Source organism: Balaenoptera ricei, chromosome 16 (genome assembly GCF_028023285.1).
Source record: "Balaenoptera ricei isolate mBalRic1 chromosome 16, mBalRic1.hap2, whole genome shotgun sequence".
Taxonomy (NCBI): domain Eukaryota; kingdom Metazoa; phylum Chordata; class Mammalia; order Artiodactyla; family Balaenopteridae; genus Balaenoptera; species Balaenoptera ricei.
Window position 1 is genome coordinate 26,455,765 of NC_082654.1, and position 16,914 is coordinate 26,472,678.

Here is a 16,914-nt window from a genome sequence, read left to right on the forward strand (position 1 = left end):
AGGGCACCTTATCAAGGAAAAGAAAACCCACCATTTTTACATCTCCTAGCTTGTCTTTTAAAAATTATCAAACTCTTTTCCTGATCCGGTTAAGATTTACTGCAGATGGTCATTATTTTGTCACACATTAGGGTAAACTGAGGTCAAAAAATGATTACCTGTTTGTTTTCTTCATTCAACTGCACATTAAAAAGAAGAAAAAAAAAACTGTTTGATTTAAAAGACCAATTACCTCAAGGGCACTCCTACCAAATTTGATTTGGCAATCTTTTGGCATGATTAGCATGAGTTCAGTAGGAGCTCTGTTTAATGAGCAAACATGGTGAAAAGTCCAAAAGGTGCTATGCAGGTCAGAAGGAAGATGTTTTCCCTGAGGCCCTTGGCCAACTGTTATTTCTGAAGCCTTTCTTGCCCATCAGCCAAGCTTTCACACTGCTTCTCAGTTCCATTTCTGGACACTAGGTGGCACCAGACTCGGTTAAGAGAAAAACTGCTTAACTAGTCTTTAGATGATCTTGCTGTGAACCTTTAATTAATACTTTGTAAAAATAATTCATTAATTTTTATCTAAAATACGGTGGAGTTTTGCCTTTTATTCTTTCTTGTGATATGGGCTGTGGGGAAGAGCAGGTTAAGACATGTGTAACTCATTCTTTCACCTCCTGCCCACTGTCTCCTGGTCAGCTGTTGTTTTAGCAGCACTTCTCTGTGCCTCGGCAGCCGCTGGCAGCTTCAGGGGGACTTCTGGACTTCGCATTGTCAGACCCTTCTGCAAGCTTGAATGGATCTGTGATTATATCCTGTCAAAAGACAAACCAAAATGAAAGGACACGTTAAAGGTGTTTCAACAGACCCAAACACTAACATTTCAGTTGGACTTAGGTTGATTTACCTAGGAGGATAAAATTTTACAATTCTGTGAGGTCCTGGGAGTAGCATCAGTCACTAACTTATAAAGGTAGCTGTCTTTTCCTGAAGTTTCTAATCAAGTTATCACTACTTTCAAGGTAAACTTCATTTACAGCTTTGGAAAGGTGTTCCCTTTGGGGCCAAGAGAGTTGATTCTGCTTTGTTTCGTTTTGTGGGATTCCCATTTGTTTGTGCCTTTTACCTTTTTGGAACTGAGCTACTGAAATGCTGAAACTTCTTCCCTTCCCTTACTCTAATCTCTAGAAATGTGTGCAAGAGAAGGAGGTAAGTCCCAGATACCAGGACCCTCATTAGCAGTTGCTGATGTTCAGATGTTGAGATTGCCAACCACAACCAGCAAGATTTCAGGGCAGAGTAAGTGGAATTTTCAAAAGATAAGACGGCAGTCTTTATTTTTCCTCCTTTCATCTTCAAATGAGATACCTCCACGAGCAGTGCCAACGGGGTCAGAGAAAAACTAGGCAAAAAGGTTGGAAGTCAAGAGTATGAACAAGCCACCTTAAATAATGAAAGTGAATTCATTAAACATGCATTTACACTCTTATTATTTATTGGTGGTCACTGCAAATAGAAGGGTGTACAAGTGATATCAATATCACTTCCAAATGCATGCTTTCAGCCCAAAAAGCTCTCAAGACTTGAAAGAAATAAAAGGTGGGACACCTTGACAAGCAGTCCTTTCCAGCACCAACATCTTGTGCTTCTATGAACAGTATAGATACGGAGAGGTAGTGCAGCATATTGCTTAAGAATGTCAGCTCTAGAATCAGACGTGGGTTCAGATTCACTGCTTTCTAGCTGTGTGACCTTGGATTAGCAAATTAATCTCTCTGAGCCTGTTTCTTCATCTGTAAAATGAAGATAAGGGGTATTGTGAAGAGTAAATGACGTGGTGCCTTCAACATATTAACTGTTCGATAAAGGCTAGGTCCTCTATACTATTACTACTGTTGTCATGTGATTACTACCACGACTGTTAACTGGAGCAAGACAGTACATAGCACACCTCCTATTTGCATCATTTCAGATGCTGCAGTGTTTTAATAACATAATTCTTTTAAATAGCAAAATACATTTTGCTTCTCAGGATTAAAAAAGGAGGAGGAGGAGGAGAAGAAGAAAAAAGAAAAGAAGGGCTCTCAAAAACAGTCATTATCGAGTCAACCCTCAGTAACAAGCAGTACTTTCATTCCTCTATTGCAGTAACTGATAGGAAAACAGAAATACAAGCAATTCTCTACATGCCGCCTGCTTACGGTACTCAGGAATCTATCATTAAGGTCCTCCATAAAAAAGATAAGACTGTCCTCCCCCGAGAGCACAAGGTTATATTTCTAGGACACACAGTTGTTTCATTCTTTAAATCTTCCTTCAGTGTCAATTATTCCCATTTCAGAAACGTGGAGCTGATGGCAAGACAATGGCACAACCATAGGCTGAAAGAAATAAGCTAGGACAGATGGGAGATTGTTATGATAAACCAGTTCAAACATGTAGAATGTTGCATTCCGGCCTGAGGTCAGGAACCCTCCTGCACATGAGGTGCTGCTAGCTAGGAGAGCTATGCTAGTAGAAAAGCATCTCCTGCAGAAGCAAACTCATTTAACTACAGTTTCCCAGCCGGAGTGCAGTGGAAGTGTTATGGCTGGGGAAAAGACTCCCTTTACATGTAACTAATTTTCTGACAGCTTTTAGAGCCAGGATTCAGGAAACCAGGTACAGGAGAATTAGAATGATGAAAATATTTCAAGATAAACATTGATTCTGACCAGCAAGATTTTGTTATCAGTGAAATACCAAGAATTTCAAAAGATCAATAACACATTCATGAAATGTAATGGACTGAAAAGTAAGAACTCAAGTTTTTTCTACTTTCCCCCCAAAAGTTACCTCCTTAGAAACACAGAAGAGTTGACAATAGCAGAGTGCTCAAGAACCGAATAAAGCAAAGAAAGAAAATCGCTCTTTACCTCTAGAGGCGGTTTCTACACTTAGCTTGAACTTGATTCATGCTGGTAATAGTGGCCAAACAAGAACATACCAGGTTTTTTTGGCCCCAGGATTCTTGTCTCCAACTGAACTTCCTCAAGTACAAATTTACCATTTTGGAGAGTGATCTGGCTTGCAGGATCTCAGTTCCCCAACCAGGGATTGAACGAACCTGCGCCACGGCAGTGAAAGCCCAGAATCCTAACCACTAGGCCACCCGGGAACTCCCAATAAGCTTTACTCTTAAAGACTACTTGGGAATTCCCTGGAGGTTCACTGGTTTAGGACTCGGCACTTTCACTGCCAGGGCCCCGGCTTCAGTCCCTGGTTGGGGAACTTAAGATCCCACAAGCTGCCCAGTGTGGCCAAAACAAAAAACAAAAAAACAAGACTGTTTGTGAGGTAACAAAAGGGGTGGGGGAGGAAAAGGCACAAGAGCTACTTGTGTATCAATGTGTGCCCCACATATCCAAAATTTCTATGAAATATAAACAACAGAAAGTAAAATTCATGCAGAAAAGATTACAGAAATTCTGAGCTCATGAGAAAGGGTTTATGAGAGAATGACAAAAGAATCCTGCAAAGATGGTCAGAACTCAAATACATAGAACACGGTTCCAAGGGACCAAGAATATTAACAAATACAAGTTCATAACCATAACCACCTCTATTTCTTGAGTATGTATTATTTGCCAGGCATTGGCCAACATTTACATGTATCATTCCATTTGATTCTCACAACCTGAGGAAAAAAGGGATTATTACCTCCCCATTACACATGAGGAAACTGAGGGTTTAGGGAGGTTAGTTAAGGTATCCGAGATCACACATAAGTGGCAGAGCCAAGATTTGAACCTAGTCTGTCTGACTCCAAGACCTGTGTACTTAAACCCCAAGCTGTGCCACCACCCTGCCCCAGCAAGATCAGTAGCTTATTTCCCTGGGCTTCCAACATCCAGTGCCTTGAGGTGCATCACTGTAATGACTTTGGTGAATGTTAGAAGTTCTATCAGAGGAGCTTCCCTGGTGGTGCAGTGGTTAAGAATCCACTTGCCAATGCAGGGAACATGGATTCAAGCCCTGGTCCAGGAAGATCCCACACACGAAGCAACTACGCCCGTGTGCCACAACTACTGAGCCTGCGCTCTAGAGCCCGCGAGCCACAACTACTGAAGCCCGCGTGCCTAGAGCCCATACTCCGCAACAAGAGAAGCCACCACAATGAGAAGCCTGTGCACCGCAATGAAGAGTAGCCCCCACTCGCCGCAACTAGAGAAAGCACAGGTGCAGCAACGAAGACCCAACAGAGCCAAAAATAAATAAATAAAATAAATTTTTTAAAAAATTTTTAAAAAAAGGAAGTTCTATCAGACAAAAGAGACTTGAAATCCATCACTAAGCCTGTTCTAAATAATAAAATACTATAAAATAATGAATAGATTAATAAAATAATTATGATAGCATGAATGGGGAAAAGGTAAAAATAAATAATAAGAAGAGAGATGCTAATATCTGTTATAACTACCTATCTGCCTTCCTCACAGGGAAGTTGTGAGAGATGACCTGAGACAAACTGTGATAAAATGCTTTAAAAAATGCTACACCAGTATTTCAGTTACTAGAATAATTCTAAATATGAATCTAAGACATTTTAGAAAATATTCATTTTCGAATATGCTGGAATACTGGCTCAAATATACATTTAAGAAATTAGATATGATAGAAATTAGCATTCCAAAACAGCAGAGAAATGAATTAATAAATAGGAAAATTTGACTAGTTAATATTCAGAAAAATAGCCACACTCTACCTGAATATTTATGTTAAAATAAATTCCAAGGACTTCCCTGGTGTTCCAGTGGTAAAGAATCCACCTTCCAGGGCTTCCCTGGTGGCGCAGTGGTTGAGAGTCTGCCTGCTAATGCAGGAGACACGGGTTCGAGCCCTGGTCTGGGAGGATCCCACATGCCGCGGAGCAACTAGGCCGTGAGCCACAACTACTGAGCCTGCGCATCTGGAGCCTGTGCTCCGCAACAAGAGAGGCCACGACAGTGAAAGGCCCGCGCACCGCGATGAAGAGTGGCCCCCACTTGCCACAACTAGAGAAAGCCCTCGCACAGAAATGAAGACCCAACACAGCCATAAATAAATAAATTTAAAAATATAAATAAAGGCAGAAAAAAATTAAAAAAAAAAAAAAAAAAAAAGAATCCACCTTCCAATGCAGGGGATGCAGGTTCGATCTCTGGTCAGGGAACTAAGATCCCACATGCCGTGGGGCAACTAAGCCCGTGTACCTCAACTAGAGAGCCTGCGTGCTGCAAACTACAGAGCCCACGTGCTCTGGAGCCTGTGCGCCACAACAAGAGAGAGAAAACCCACACGTCACAACTAGAGAGAAAAAACCCAAATGCCACAACTAGAGAGGAGCCAGCACGCCATAACGAAGAGCCCAGGTGCTGCAAGGAATATCCTGCGTGCCGCAACTAAGACCTGAGGCAGCCAAAAATAAAAAGAAAAGTAAATTAATTAATTAATTTTAAAAAAAGGAAAGGAAAAGAGGAATTTAGCATTTAAAAAAAATAAATTCCAGATGAAGTAAAAATTTAAATGTGAAAAGCAAACCATGGAAGTCCTAGAAGAATCTTCATGACCTTGGATTAAGTAATAGATTCTTAGCGATGATACCCAAAGCACAAGCAAAGAAAAACTAACTGGACTTCATCAAAATTAAAACCTTTTATGTATCAAAAGACACTATCAAGAGAATAAAAAGATAACACACAGAATGGGAGACGTTTTTGCAAATCATGTACGTGATAAGGGTCCAGTATCCAGAATATATAAAGAACTCTTACAACTCTGCAACAAAAAGACAAACTACCCAATTTAAAAACAGGCAAAGGACAAGACATTTCTCCAGAGAAAATAAACACCTGGTCAAGAAATTATACAGTCAACAAGCACATGAGAAGATGCTTAACATCATTAGTCATTAGGGAAATGCAAATCAAAACCAAGTGAGGTACCACTTCACACTAAGATGGCTACGATCAAAACAGAACAGAAAACAACAAGTGTTGGCAAGGACGCAGAGAAACTGGAACCCTTGTGCACTGCTGGTAGGAATGTAAAATGGTGCAGCCTCTGTAGAACACAGTTTGGTGGCTTTCCAAACAGTTAAATGGAGAATTACCATATGACCCAACAATTCCACTCCTAGATATAGACCCAAAAGAATTGAAACAACTACTCAACAAGTACATGAAGCACATACACATGCATGTTCACAGCAACACGACTCACAATAGCCAAAAAGTGGAAACAACCTAATGTCTATCAACTGATGAATGGATAAAAAAAAAAAATGAGGTCTATCCTCATTTTTAGTCCCTAATACAAGGGACTATTGTTCAGCCATAAAAAGGAATGAAATACTGCTATATGGATAAACCTTAAAAACATTATATTAAGTAAAAGAAGCCAGACAAAAAAGGCCACGTAGTGTATGATTCCACTTACATGAAATGTCCAGAATAAGCAAATCCAGAGACAGAAAGCAGATTAGTTATTGCCAGGGGTGCGAGAGGGGGAGATTGGGGAATGAGGGCTTAATGGGCATGGGATTTCTTTTGCAGGTGATGAAAGTTTTCTGGCACTAGACAGTGGTAATAGTTGCACAACCTTATAAATATATTAAAGCTGCTAAATTGTACACATTAAAATGGTTAAAATAATGAATTTTATGTTACATAAATTTTATCTCATTTTTAAAAAGTACTAAAAGAAAACATAAGTAAATTTATAATGTTCACATAGAGCATTGTGAACTTCCTATAATAATTCCTTTAACCATTTTCTATTAGAGTGATATTCATTTTTTAATTGCTCTATAAGAGATTGTCTATTATATTTTGCAAATATTTTCTCTCATTTATCTTTTTATTTGCTTTTTTTCCTGAATAGATGTTTTCAATTTTTATGTAGTCATTTCCTTTATGGTTTCTTTCTCTTTTTTTTTTTAAGCTTTTTTTTCTAAAAGAAAAAAAGGTGAGCGGGGGCTACTCTTCGTTGTGGTGCGCAGGCTTTTCACTGCGGTGGCTTCTTTTGCTGCGGAGCACGGGCTCTAGACGCGCGGGCTTCAGTAGTTGTGGCTTGCGGGCTCTAGAGCACAGGCTCAGTAGTTGTGGCACACAGGCTTAGCTGCTCCACGGCATGTGGGATCTCCCCGAACCAGGGCTCGAACCCGTGTCCCCTGCATTGGCAGGCGGATTCTTAACCATTGTGCCACCAGGGAAGCCCAGGAAAATGAAGTTATGAAGGTAAATCATTTTACAGGTACAAAAATGCTAGAAATAAGTTATGGTGGCCAACTAAAAGAACAATGCTTTGTTTCTTGCTTTAGCAGTCTGTGGTGACCATAACGATTTTTTAAATGGTTCTCTGTTTGAGGTTAGGGAATTGAAAGCCGAGCAAACCTTTGCTTCAAAAGCAGTATAGCCTCCACATGTTGGCAACTTCTCTCCATTTGGCCTGATCAGAAAATCTTGGGCAAATCGTGAATTCTTCAGGATAGCTGCTGTTTCTTCGTCCACTTCAACAGTTTCATCTTTCTGAAGGGTAGCATGAAAAACACATTCTTAGAGAAGCCACTTTTGTCTCAATAGAAGAAAAACACCCTGAAGTTCTACTAACGAGCAATATCTCAAGATAAAGAGACTACACCTTTTGACATAAGTATTTTCTCATGTTCAGACCTCGCTGCTAGCTTCATGCTTATTTCCACATGGAATTGACCAGTGTCGTTATCAGTTTTCCTTTGGTGGCAGTGCAAAAAAAAGGGCACTCGTGGCTCCAGTGTCTAGTCTCTGCTCAGAGGCAAACGTAGAAAACCACTGCTCTCTGAGTTTCACCTTATTCATTGCTAAAATGAGGGCTTTGGACTAGTGGCTTTTAAAGTGTATTTCCTTGAGTCCCAGGGTGCCTGGGAGGTGTGTAAAGGGTCTACGCCTTGGGAACCAGGAGCAAACACAGGAGATTCTGAGCTGTCCAATCCCTCCTCCTGTCAGATAAACTCTGCTTGTATCCCTTCAGATACCGGGGTTATATAAAGTAATGACTGACACATAGTAAGTATTGGTCTTTTAAATAAAATTTTGCTGAAAAAAATAATTCTGGGGGGGTTAGAGAGTGGGCAAAATGGCTAAAGTGGATCAAAAGATACAAACTCTCAGTTATAAAATAACTCATGAGGATATAATATACAGCATAGTGACTTTAGTTAATAATAATGTATTATATATTTGAAAGTTGCTGAGAAAGTAAATCTTAAAAGTTCTCATCACAAGAAAAAACAATTTGTAAATATGTATGGTAATGGACATTAACTAGACTTACTGTGGTGATCGTTTTGCAATACATACAAGTATTAAATCATTATGTTGTACACCTGAAACTAATATAATGTTATATGTCAATTATATCTCAATAAAAAATAATTCTGCTATTAGAAATGTTGTTTTGAAAGCCAGTAGACCAGAGTAATGATTTCAAAGGCCCTTCCCACTCTGATCCTGTGAATCTATTGAAGCAGGCAAGTGGCAGTGTATCAGTGAAAAAGCATTAATGGCTCTGCTACACCAGGGAGTATTTTAGAAATTTGAAAATGCTATCTAGACAAAAAAATCAGGTGGAGGAAACAGTAAAGTTCTTCCACCTTTGGAGCAAATCATGACGGTATCTTCTATTTACTGAGTTCCCAGTACCAATGTTTTGCTATATTATTGATAATCTTTATAGAAATTCTGCCATGTAGGTATTATTATCCCTACTTTTACAGTGGAGCAAATTGTATCTCAAACAATTTTGGTGGCACATTCAAGTTTACCTGAGTAATAAATAAATAACAGAGCCAGAATATGAAACCAGGTATCTAATTCCAAAGCCTGTACGTCTCTGTTTTGAGAAAACAAAACCTACTCTAAAAAGAGTAGTAGAAATGTCAATGTCATCATTAAACACTAACAATCCTTAATCCCACAATACAATTAAACAACTGAAATACTGTTATGCAGTCCTCTCCTATTTTTCCATCCTCTTTCTCTATAATTCCATTAATCTGATGTCTGAATGACGTTTCTCATAGAAAAGTTTTTTAGATGTCGTAATGGTATTTGGTTATGTAGGAGAATATTTTATTCTTAGGAGATGCATGCTGAACTATTTAAAGGTAAAATGTCATGATATCTGCAACTTACTTTTCAATAGTTCAGCAAATATGTATATACGTATATGTATATGTGTGTGTATATATATATAGACAAACACACATACACCAAGACCAGAAAAGTGAGAAGCAATGCAAGGTTAAGAAAAGGTTCCTGGAGCAAAGGAAAGAATAGGAAGAATGCTGGAAGTCACGGAAATCTTTATTTACCTTAAATGTGAAATTTGCATCAAATATTAGTTCTTTTTCGTGTCCTGTGATTCCTCCATTGTAAATAACTTGGCATCTTTTGGTTGGTCCTGTCTTAGGGAGTTTGAAAAGGCGAAATGTTGCAGAAACAAAACGGCAGTCACCTAAAAACAGAATATACTCTTGGTTCATCTCCAGCACTCCAACGGCTATTGGTTTGCTCAGCAGATGAGGACTTAATATTATAAAGACGATTTCTTCTTTGCATGCCATCAATTATCTTTATGGGCACATCACTCTATTTACTGAATAACTTCAAAGTGCTTTATTAAATGCCAAACTTTGGGAGGTTGCCATTAAACAGGAGACAAGATGGAGATTTCCAGATGATACAAAGTCTCCTTCAATGAGACTCACTCAGGAGACACTTGATAATCACCAAATTTGAACCATTCAGGGTGCAGTTATAACAGTCCCTACTGCTGTTTCTTACCGATCATGTTTTCTAGTTCCTTGTTTTGAACTGTAATGAAATTGGCAGTGACCAAACGTGGAGGGCAGAACCCAATTTTTTGGGCAAGGATAGCAAGGTCCTTCCAGTACAAAGCACCACCCAGGCACTCACCTAAAAAAACGAAAAATCACAGATCAACCAATACAACTAGGTATTAAGGGAATTATTCTTCTGTATAATTGATTAGGCTATGGTATTACTTAAAGCATAGGTTCTAGAAAAATAGAAGAAGGACCTGAGTGTCCCCCAAGGTATAGAAAGTCATGGTTGAAACCAGATATGCTAGCTAATGGTCTCTGGGAACCATTCTTCAGGACAGTCACTAATGCATTGGTTCTATCAATCATAATATTCATGTACGTATTAGGTCACATTCTGAAAAGCACTGTAATGTAAAAAAACATACTAGAAAAATTCCAAAACTGCCTCTTAGTTCCAGATTAATCTCATAATGATCTGCTACTAGAACAGTAATTACTATTAATGTTCATAAGGCATTTTACAGTTTTTAAATTTATTACATCAACAAATTAAAAATAATCTAAATCATCACCAATAGAGAAATGGTCAAATAAATTATGGTACAGCTGTACAATAGAGTTGTATAATACAAACATTGAAAAATTTTTTAAAAGTTTTAGGCTTAGGAAATATGCTAAATAAAATTAGAATACTAAATTCTGTATGCAGCATACTCCCAATATTATTATACACACCCACAGGAAAAAAAACCCCTAAAAGTGTGTATACTAAGCTATTAAAAGAGGTTATTCCTGGGTTATGTGCTTAGTAGTAACTTCTTCTTTCTGTATTTTCCAACTTTTTGTTTTTTTTGGCTGCGCCACACAGCTTTCGGGATCTTAGTTCCCTGACCAGGGATTGAACCCGGGTCCCCTGCAGTGGAAGTGTGGGGTCCTAACCACTGGACCACCAGGGAATTCCCTATTTTCCAACTTTTTAACAATATCCATTTCTTCTTGTATAATAAGAAAAAAGTTAACATAATTTATCTTAAAAGTTAAGAACTTTTGATTTCATAACCAGACTGACCAAACACTTGCATTTATCTCCTCAACGTCCAGAGACTCCATGAAAATGACAGTAAAGGAATCGACAACACAATAATGATGAGAACACGGGGAATTAAGGAGGCATCAACTCTGGAGCAGTTGCCATCATTTCCACACTAGAGCTTTTAAAGAATTTTTCACATTCACTATCCCATTTAATCTTCATAACAGCCCTATAAGGCAGATTGAATTATTACCTACATTTTACAGTACGGAACACACGACTCAAAGAGATTAATTAAATTGTCCAAGGTCATACCAGATTTGAGTGTCAGAGGAGGAACAGAACCTAAGCCTCCTGAGCGAATCCCATGTTCCCACATCACAAAGCCTCATCCTGGATATTAGCAGGATGGAACTCTGTACTTGGACGAGTATCTGCCTCAAAACAAAATAAAACACAAAAACCTACCCCTTAAAACTTTGTGTGTCCTGACTTCTTCTGGCAATTCAAGGCTAGCATAGACGTCACTGAAATATAGCTCCCCACCGTGCTGAAACAGCAGAATTAATCCAAACAAGGTTAAAGATTACATTAGTCCCAGATAGCAAAGAAAGGAATGAGGGGCTAAAATCAAGTTTTAAAAAAAACAACAGAAGTTCTTGAGCTGACCCTTTTTGGACAAATAACTACTAGCTGCCTCCCTAGTTATAATCAATAACCAACTGCCAAGATTTTTTTTTCAGTGCCCCACTCAACAGGTAATAAAATAACTTTCCAAGCTTAACCAATCTGAAGCGAAAGCAAGGCCAGGTTGTTACAGAACTAACAGAAGTAAACAGTATTCATAAACTCTTCTCCCTTAAAAATTAAATAACTTTTGTAATGTTATTTATTTTTATAATAACACATTATCTTTTTAAAACATTGTCCTTAAAATCTCAGGCATATGAGTGATCAGGAATTTTAAGATTTTATTCAGCTAATTTCAAGAGCATGGACGTCTAAATTCTATAGTAATGTCTCTACCTTCTACACATACGCCCTGGTGAAAACAGTGAGCTGGTCTATACAACGGCCTACTCATTAAGACATTGTTAAATCATTTCTACATAGATATTCTTATTTGATCTCTAAAACAGCCCTATAAACCAAGAATCTCATAATCTTCTATCTTCTGTCATGAAGAGATACATCTCATGATACATATAGAGGGTGTGGAGCTCCTGCAAGTTTTCCTTTAAGAGAGTAGTTAATGGAAAAGATCCATCTTCCTCAACTTCCCAAAGATCTGGAATCCTGATGGATACAAAATAAGGATCCCTGAGAAACACCGTCCATGCTAGGAAAGTATATTCAAAATAACCTTAGTAGTCAGTCCAAAGGTCCCCGCAGCTCTGCAGATGCTATTCTAGGATCATGTACAGCAGCAAGCAGGAGGAAAAACAGCCAAGAAAGCAAATTTTAACATATTCAATCACAATCGTGACTCTCAGATTTATCACCTTTTGCAACCTAGAGGAAAACAAATTCATATCTAGGGTATTCCTGTCACTCCCACATTTTGCCACTCTTTCTAATTTAATGGATAAATTGAGAGTTTGAGCTCTCAGCTCAAGGGGACAAGAACAGGACATATCCCATGTGCTCTCACTGATGTTCAAAGACCACTGGTCTCCCTCTTCCCCTCACCTTTAACACTCGATATACCTCCTGCAGCACTTGCTGTTTATCAGGTACAAGGTTAATGACACAATTGGATCTAAAAAAAGAATAGACAGAATGTCAAGCACATCTGCAGGCTACTTAGACACCTTCAAATCCTTTTAGTCCCTAAAGGTGGTTCCCACCATTTTCTCAAAGCTACACTATTCTTCCCACCTCCCTCCTCTCTTCCCCACACTCAACTTTGTCCCAAGATAAGGGAGATGGACAGAGTGTTTGAAATCTCAATAAATTGTTAGCAACTTTGAGTGTGCAGAAAAAATTCTGAGGCATGCTTATTTGTTTCTGCCCTGATGTTGACCATGCAAAAAAATGACCTGGGACCAGATGCCTACTGCACAAGGCATTTCTTATGCCACATGTAAATAGGCTAAGTTCCTCAAAGGCAGTTTTATTAAGGCATGATTTGACAACTCAGAGGAAAAACAGAAACACAGAATCCTATAATTTGCCATGAAAATAATACTGAAGATAACATATTGTATAAGCAGACTCATTGGTCTTGCTGGTCTTCTGGGCTCATTTGTAAACCACGGTTAAGTTTAAAATACATTCTCAGGACTTCCCTGGTGGTGTGGTGGTTAAGAATCCGCCTGCCAATGCAGGGGACACAGGTTCGATCCCTGGTCTGGGAAGATCCCACATGCCATGGAGCAACTAAGCCCGTGTGCCACAACTACTGAGCCTGTGCTCTAGAGCCCACATGCCACAACTACTGAAGCCCGAGCCCCTAGAGCCTGTGCTCTGCAACAAGAGAAGCCAACACAGTGAGAAGCCAGAGCACCACAATGAAGAGTAGCCTCTGCTCGACACAACTATAGAAAGCCCATGCACAGCAATGAGGACCCAACGCAGCCAAGAAAAAAAAAAAAATTAAAATACGTTCTCTCTCAGGCTAGCGTGTTCTGTGGCTGGTGGACTACAAGCGCCCCAGGCCAGCTCCATCCCTTCATTAAGTTATGCTAAGTTTAGTTTAACCCCCCAAATAAGAATCCATTCAGCAAAAAGTGGTGACATTCATGTGTTCAATAGGAAATGGGCTATATTCACAACAGTAAGAACATAGACCTACATAACAATATCATAACTCTCATTCTTGATTCCAGCCTCTCCTAACTTCTCTATGTAGCCATGAATAAAAGTCACATTGGGTGACTGGAAGCCATATTTTTCCATGTGATATTCAATGTACTTGTTAGCCACTTCTACCTAAAGGAAGGAAAAAAAATAGATTTGATAATCAACATTTTTGAATGCACTAATTTTTTCCTAAAGTTTCCTACTACTAATGGAATATCCTCCCCCCAGAATGTTTTAGGTACGTAAACAAGGTTCATCTGGGCATACAGGATATACTACAGAGTGGGACAACTCAATGGGGCATAAACCCCCTGTTTGATACATGGGTTTTATTTGAATAAACTCTTCACTCAATAAGAAAATCTTTCAGGATAGATGGCAGAAAGGACAAGATCAAACTCCATTCAGTCATCATGATATTCATAAATCAGATCAAACCTTTGACTCTGTTCTCCCAGAGAAGACCCTAATTGTCAAAGTTCTCAGTTTCCAGGTCAGGAAGCAGTAATGGCACAAGCGAGCACTGCATTTAGCACCCTTCTTAAATTATCCTTGAAGAGTCACAAGGAAACAACTTTATCTCTAAAAGAATGCTTTTCAGAATTTTTTCCTCCTTGTCCTTGAAATAATTGCCTCACCTGACCTTCTGTCATGTCTATTCCGGTGACATGTCCCTTCTCACCAACCAGCTGACTAAGTGCATAGCAGTCTCGGCCACTTCCACTCCCCAGGTCCAAAATCCAGCAGTTTTCCAGACACTCAGGGATGACCAGACCACAGCCATAATATCTGGGAAACAGAAAATATATACACATTTTTTCCCTCTAGAGACGAGAAGATGTGGAACCATTAAATCTTATAAATCCTTCCTCCTTCCCTCCCTCCTTTCCTTCCTTCCATCATTCAATTTCTCTTTAGATGTTTAGTCTCCCTCACTACACCGGAAGCTCCATGAAGGCTGGGACTCTTATCTGCTTTGTTTACCATTGAATTGATGGGCACTGTACCAGGTACTAAGACAAATAAACCAACTAAAATATTTGTTAGGCATTAACTGATCATCTTACGCAGGTCCAGGACTTGCTAGTTATTGAAGAAGAAAGGTAAGACAAGAATTCTGTCCCTTAAGTGTATTTAACGAGGGAGATAAAACACAAAAACAAAATATTTTCCATGATTTATTTACAAGCTGAGTGGCACAGGAAGTAAGTGGTTTGGGGAAGTGGTGCCCAAGGATTAAAGAAGGCTTCACAAAGTAGGTAGGACATCAGTGAAGCGTTGGATAGGTAGGATTTGGAAGGTAGAAAGGAGGTGGGGGGGCTTCCCTAGTGGTGCAGTGGTTAAGAATCCGCCTGCCAATGCAGGGAACATGGGTCCAAGCCCTGGTCTGGGAAGATCCCACATGCCGCAGAGCAACTGAGCCCGCGTGCCACAACTACTGAAGCCCGCACACCTAGAGCCCGTGCTCCGCAACAAGAGAAGCCACTGCAGTAAGGAGCCCTCACACCACAACGAAGAGTAGCCCCCGCTGGCCACAACTAGAGAAAGCCCTCGCGTAGGGATGAAGACCCAATGCAGTCAAAAATAAATAATTAATTATTTATTAAAAAAAGAAAGCAAGCAAGCAGGGGGAAGGCATTCCAGATTGATAACTACATGCCGGGCAGAAATCATCTTGGCAGTGTTGATGGCAGGAGGAAGGGAAAGGTCTGGCTAGAGTAGTATAGTGCATCAGAGGGAGCCAAGGTTGGTTAGGAAGGGAGGGCCAACCTGGACAGGCTTGAATTTCAGGTCCAAGGAGTGTGAATGTATCCTGTGAGTAAAGGGGGTGTGTGTGTGGGTCACTGGAAGTTCTTCAACAGAGCAATAAGATGATCAATCAGTGCGGTGCTTTACCAGTTTTATAATAGATAGGGCAAGCCCCATGGATTGGAGGAGACGGGTTAATTCCCTAGTGACCTGGCATCACTACATTTTGAGAAAGATGATGTCTGGGGTCTTCATGGAGGCAGCACAGGACACGTTACCTCAAGGATACTTCCTCATTTACATTCTGCAGGGCCTCCCGGATGTGCTTGGGGACTGGCCTGGCTGCAGTGACACACGCGCTGGTCTGGAGGTCTGCTGATTTCTTCAGCACCTGCCCGTAGTAGTTCTGACCCAGGGGCCAAGGGTGGGGTGAGGGGTGAGGAAAGAAGAGCTGGAGCTGGTGTCCTCAGGGTGAAGGCGCCCATACGCCCCACCAACCCCCCTCCAGCCTCCCCAGGCCTGGCCGGCCTCTGCTCGCTACAAAGCTCTCAGCCCGGACTTGGCCCTGCCCCACCCCAGGGATCCCGGCGGGCCAGGCCGGGCTTCCGAAGGCCTGAAGTTCCCACTCAGCTGAGGCTCCACCGCAGCCATAGGCCCTACTGCTGGCACCTGCACGTCCTTCCGGATCTCGTCGTCGCGGGTGGGGGCCACTGCCGGGAGGGAGAAAAGGCAGCTTACAGGCGAGGGCGCTGAGCCCGCATGGGGGAGGGGAGCCCCGGGACTGAGTGGTGGTCTAGGGGCGGGCGGCAGGCGGGAGCGCAGGGGGTGGTGATGGTGGGAGGTGGGGGGAGCAGGGTTAGGGGCAGAGGGCCTGCCCTGGGGGCGGGCGGGGAGGCGAGGGACCACACTCACTGTCTCCTCGGCCTCCGGACTCCAAGACTTGGGTCCCCAGCAGCCGGCTCTCGAGGCCCAGCGCTCCCGAGGCCCCGCGCTCCCGAGGCCCCGCCCCCGGGCAGGAACCCACCTGCGCAGTCGGACCACGAGTCCTCACCTCGCGCTCCGGCCCTAGTGGGCCCAATGTCAGCTTGGCTGTCTTTGGTCTTTCCAACCAGGAAAGAGGCTATTACTATTAAGGATCTTCCTTTATTGTTCCACTGTGATTTTCATTTTATAACGCTCGTATGAACACCCACATATATACTGATCTTTGCCCCCTTTGGGAATGAAATCACCTTTTCTCAATCTACTTTTTAAAGTCAGGTGTATTGAGACAGAATTTACATTCAGTGGAATTCACCTTTCTTTATAAAGTATACAGTTCTGTGAATTCTAACAAGGTATATACATCACCGCAATCAAGACTCTCACCCAAAAAGTTTCTTCCTGCCCCTTTGCATACTAAATCTCCCCACCCCAGCTTCTAAACAACCATAGATCTGCTCTCCCTCCTTTCCCAGAATGTCATAGTGATGGAATCATATCAGTGATTCCATATCAATCA

The 16,914-nt window shown here is 41.0% G+C and overlaps 1 protein-coding gene across 1 annotated transcript; it reads right to left on the minus strand.

The window, feature by feature from the left end:
- Positions 1-504: 504 nt before the first annotated feature.
- Positions 505-16,517, minus strand: AS3MT (arsenite methyltransferase). The gene is made up of 11 exons (XM_059900155.1): positions 16,326-16,517; positions 16,083-16,123; positions 15,692-15,819; positions 14,303-14,453; positions 13,657-13,793; positions 12,552-12,621; positions 11,331-11,412; positions 9,828-9,959; positions 9,356-9,498; positions 7,398-7,532; positions 505-800 (listed from the first exon to the last, which is right to left on the minus strand). Coding segments are annotated over exons 1-11 (1,128 nt in total). The 5' UTR covers positions 16,327-16,517; the 3' UTR covers positions 505-692.
- Positions 16,518-16,914: the final 397 nt, after the last annotated feature.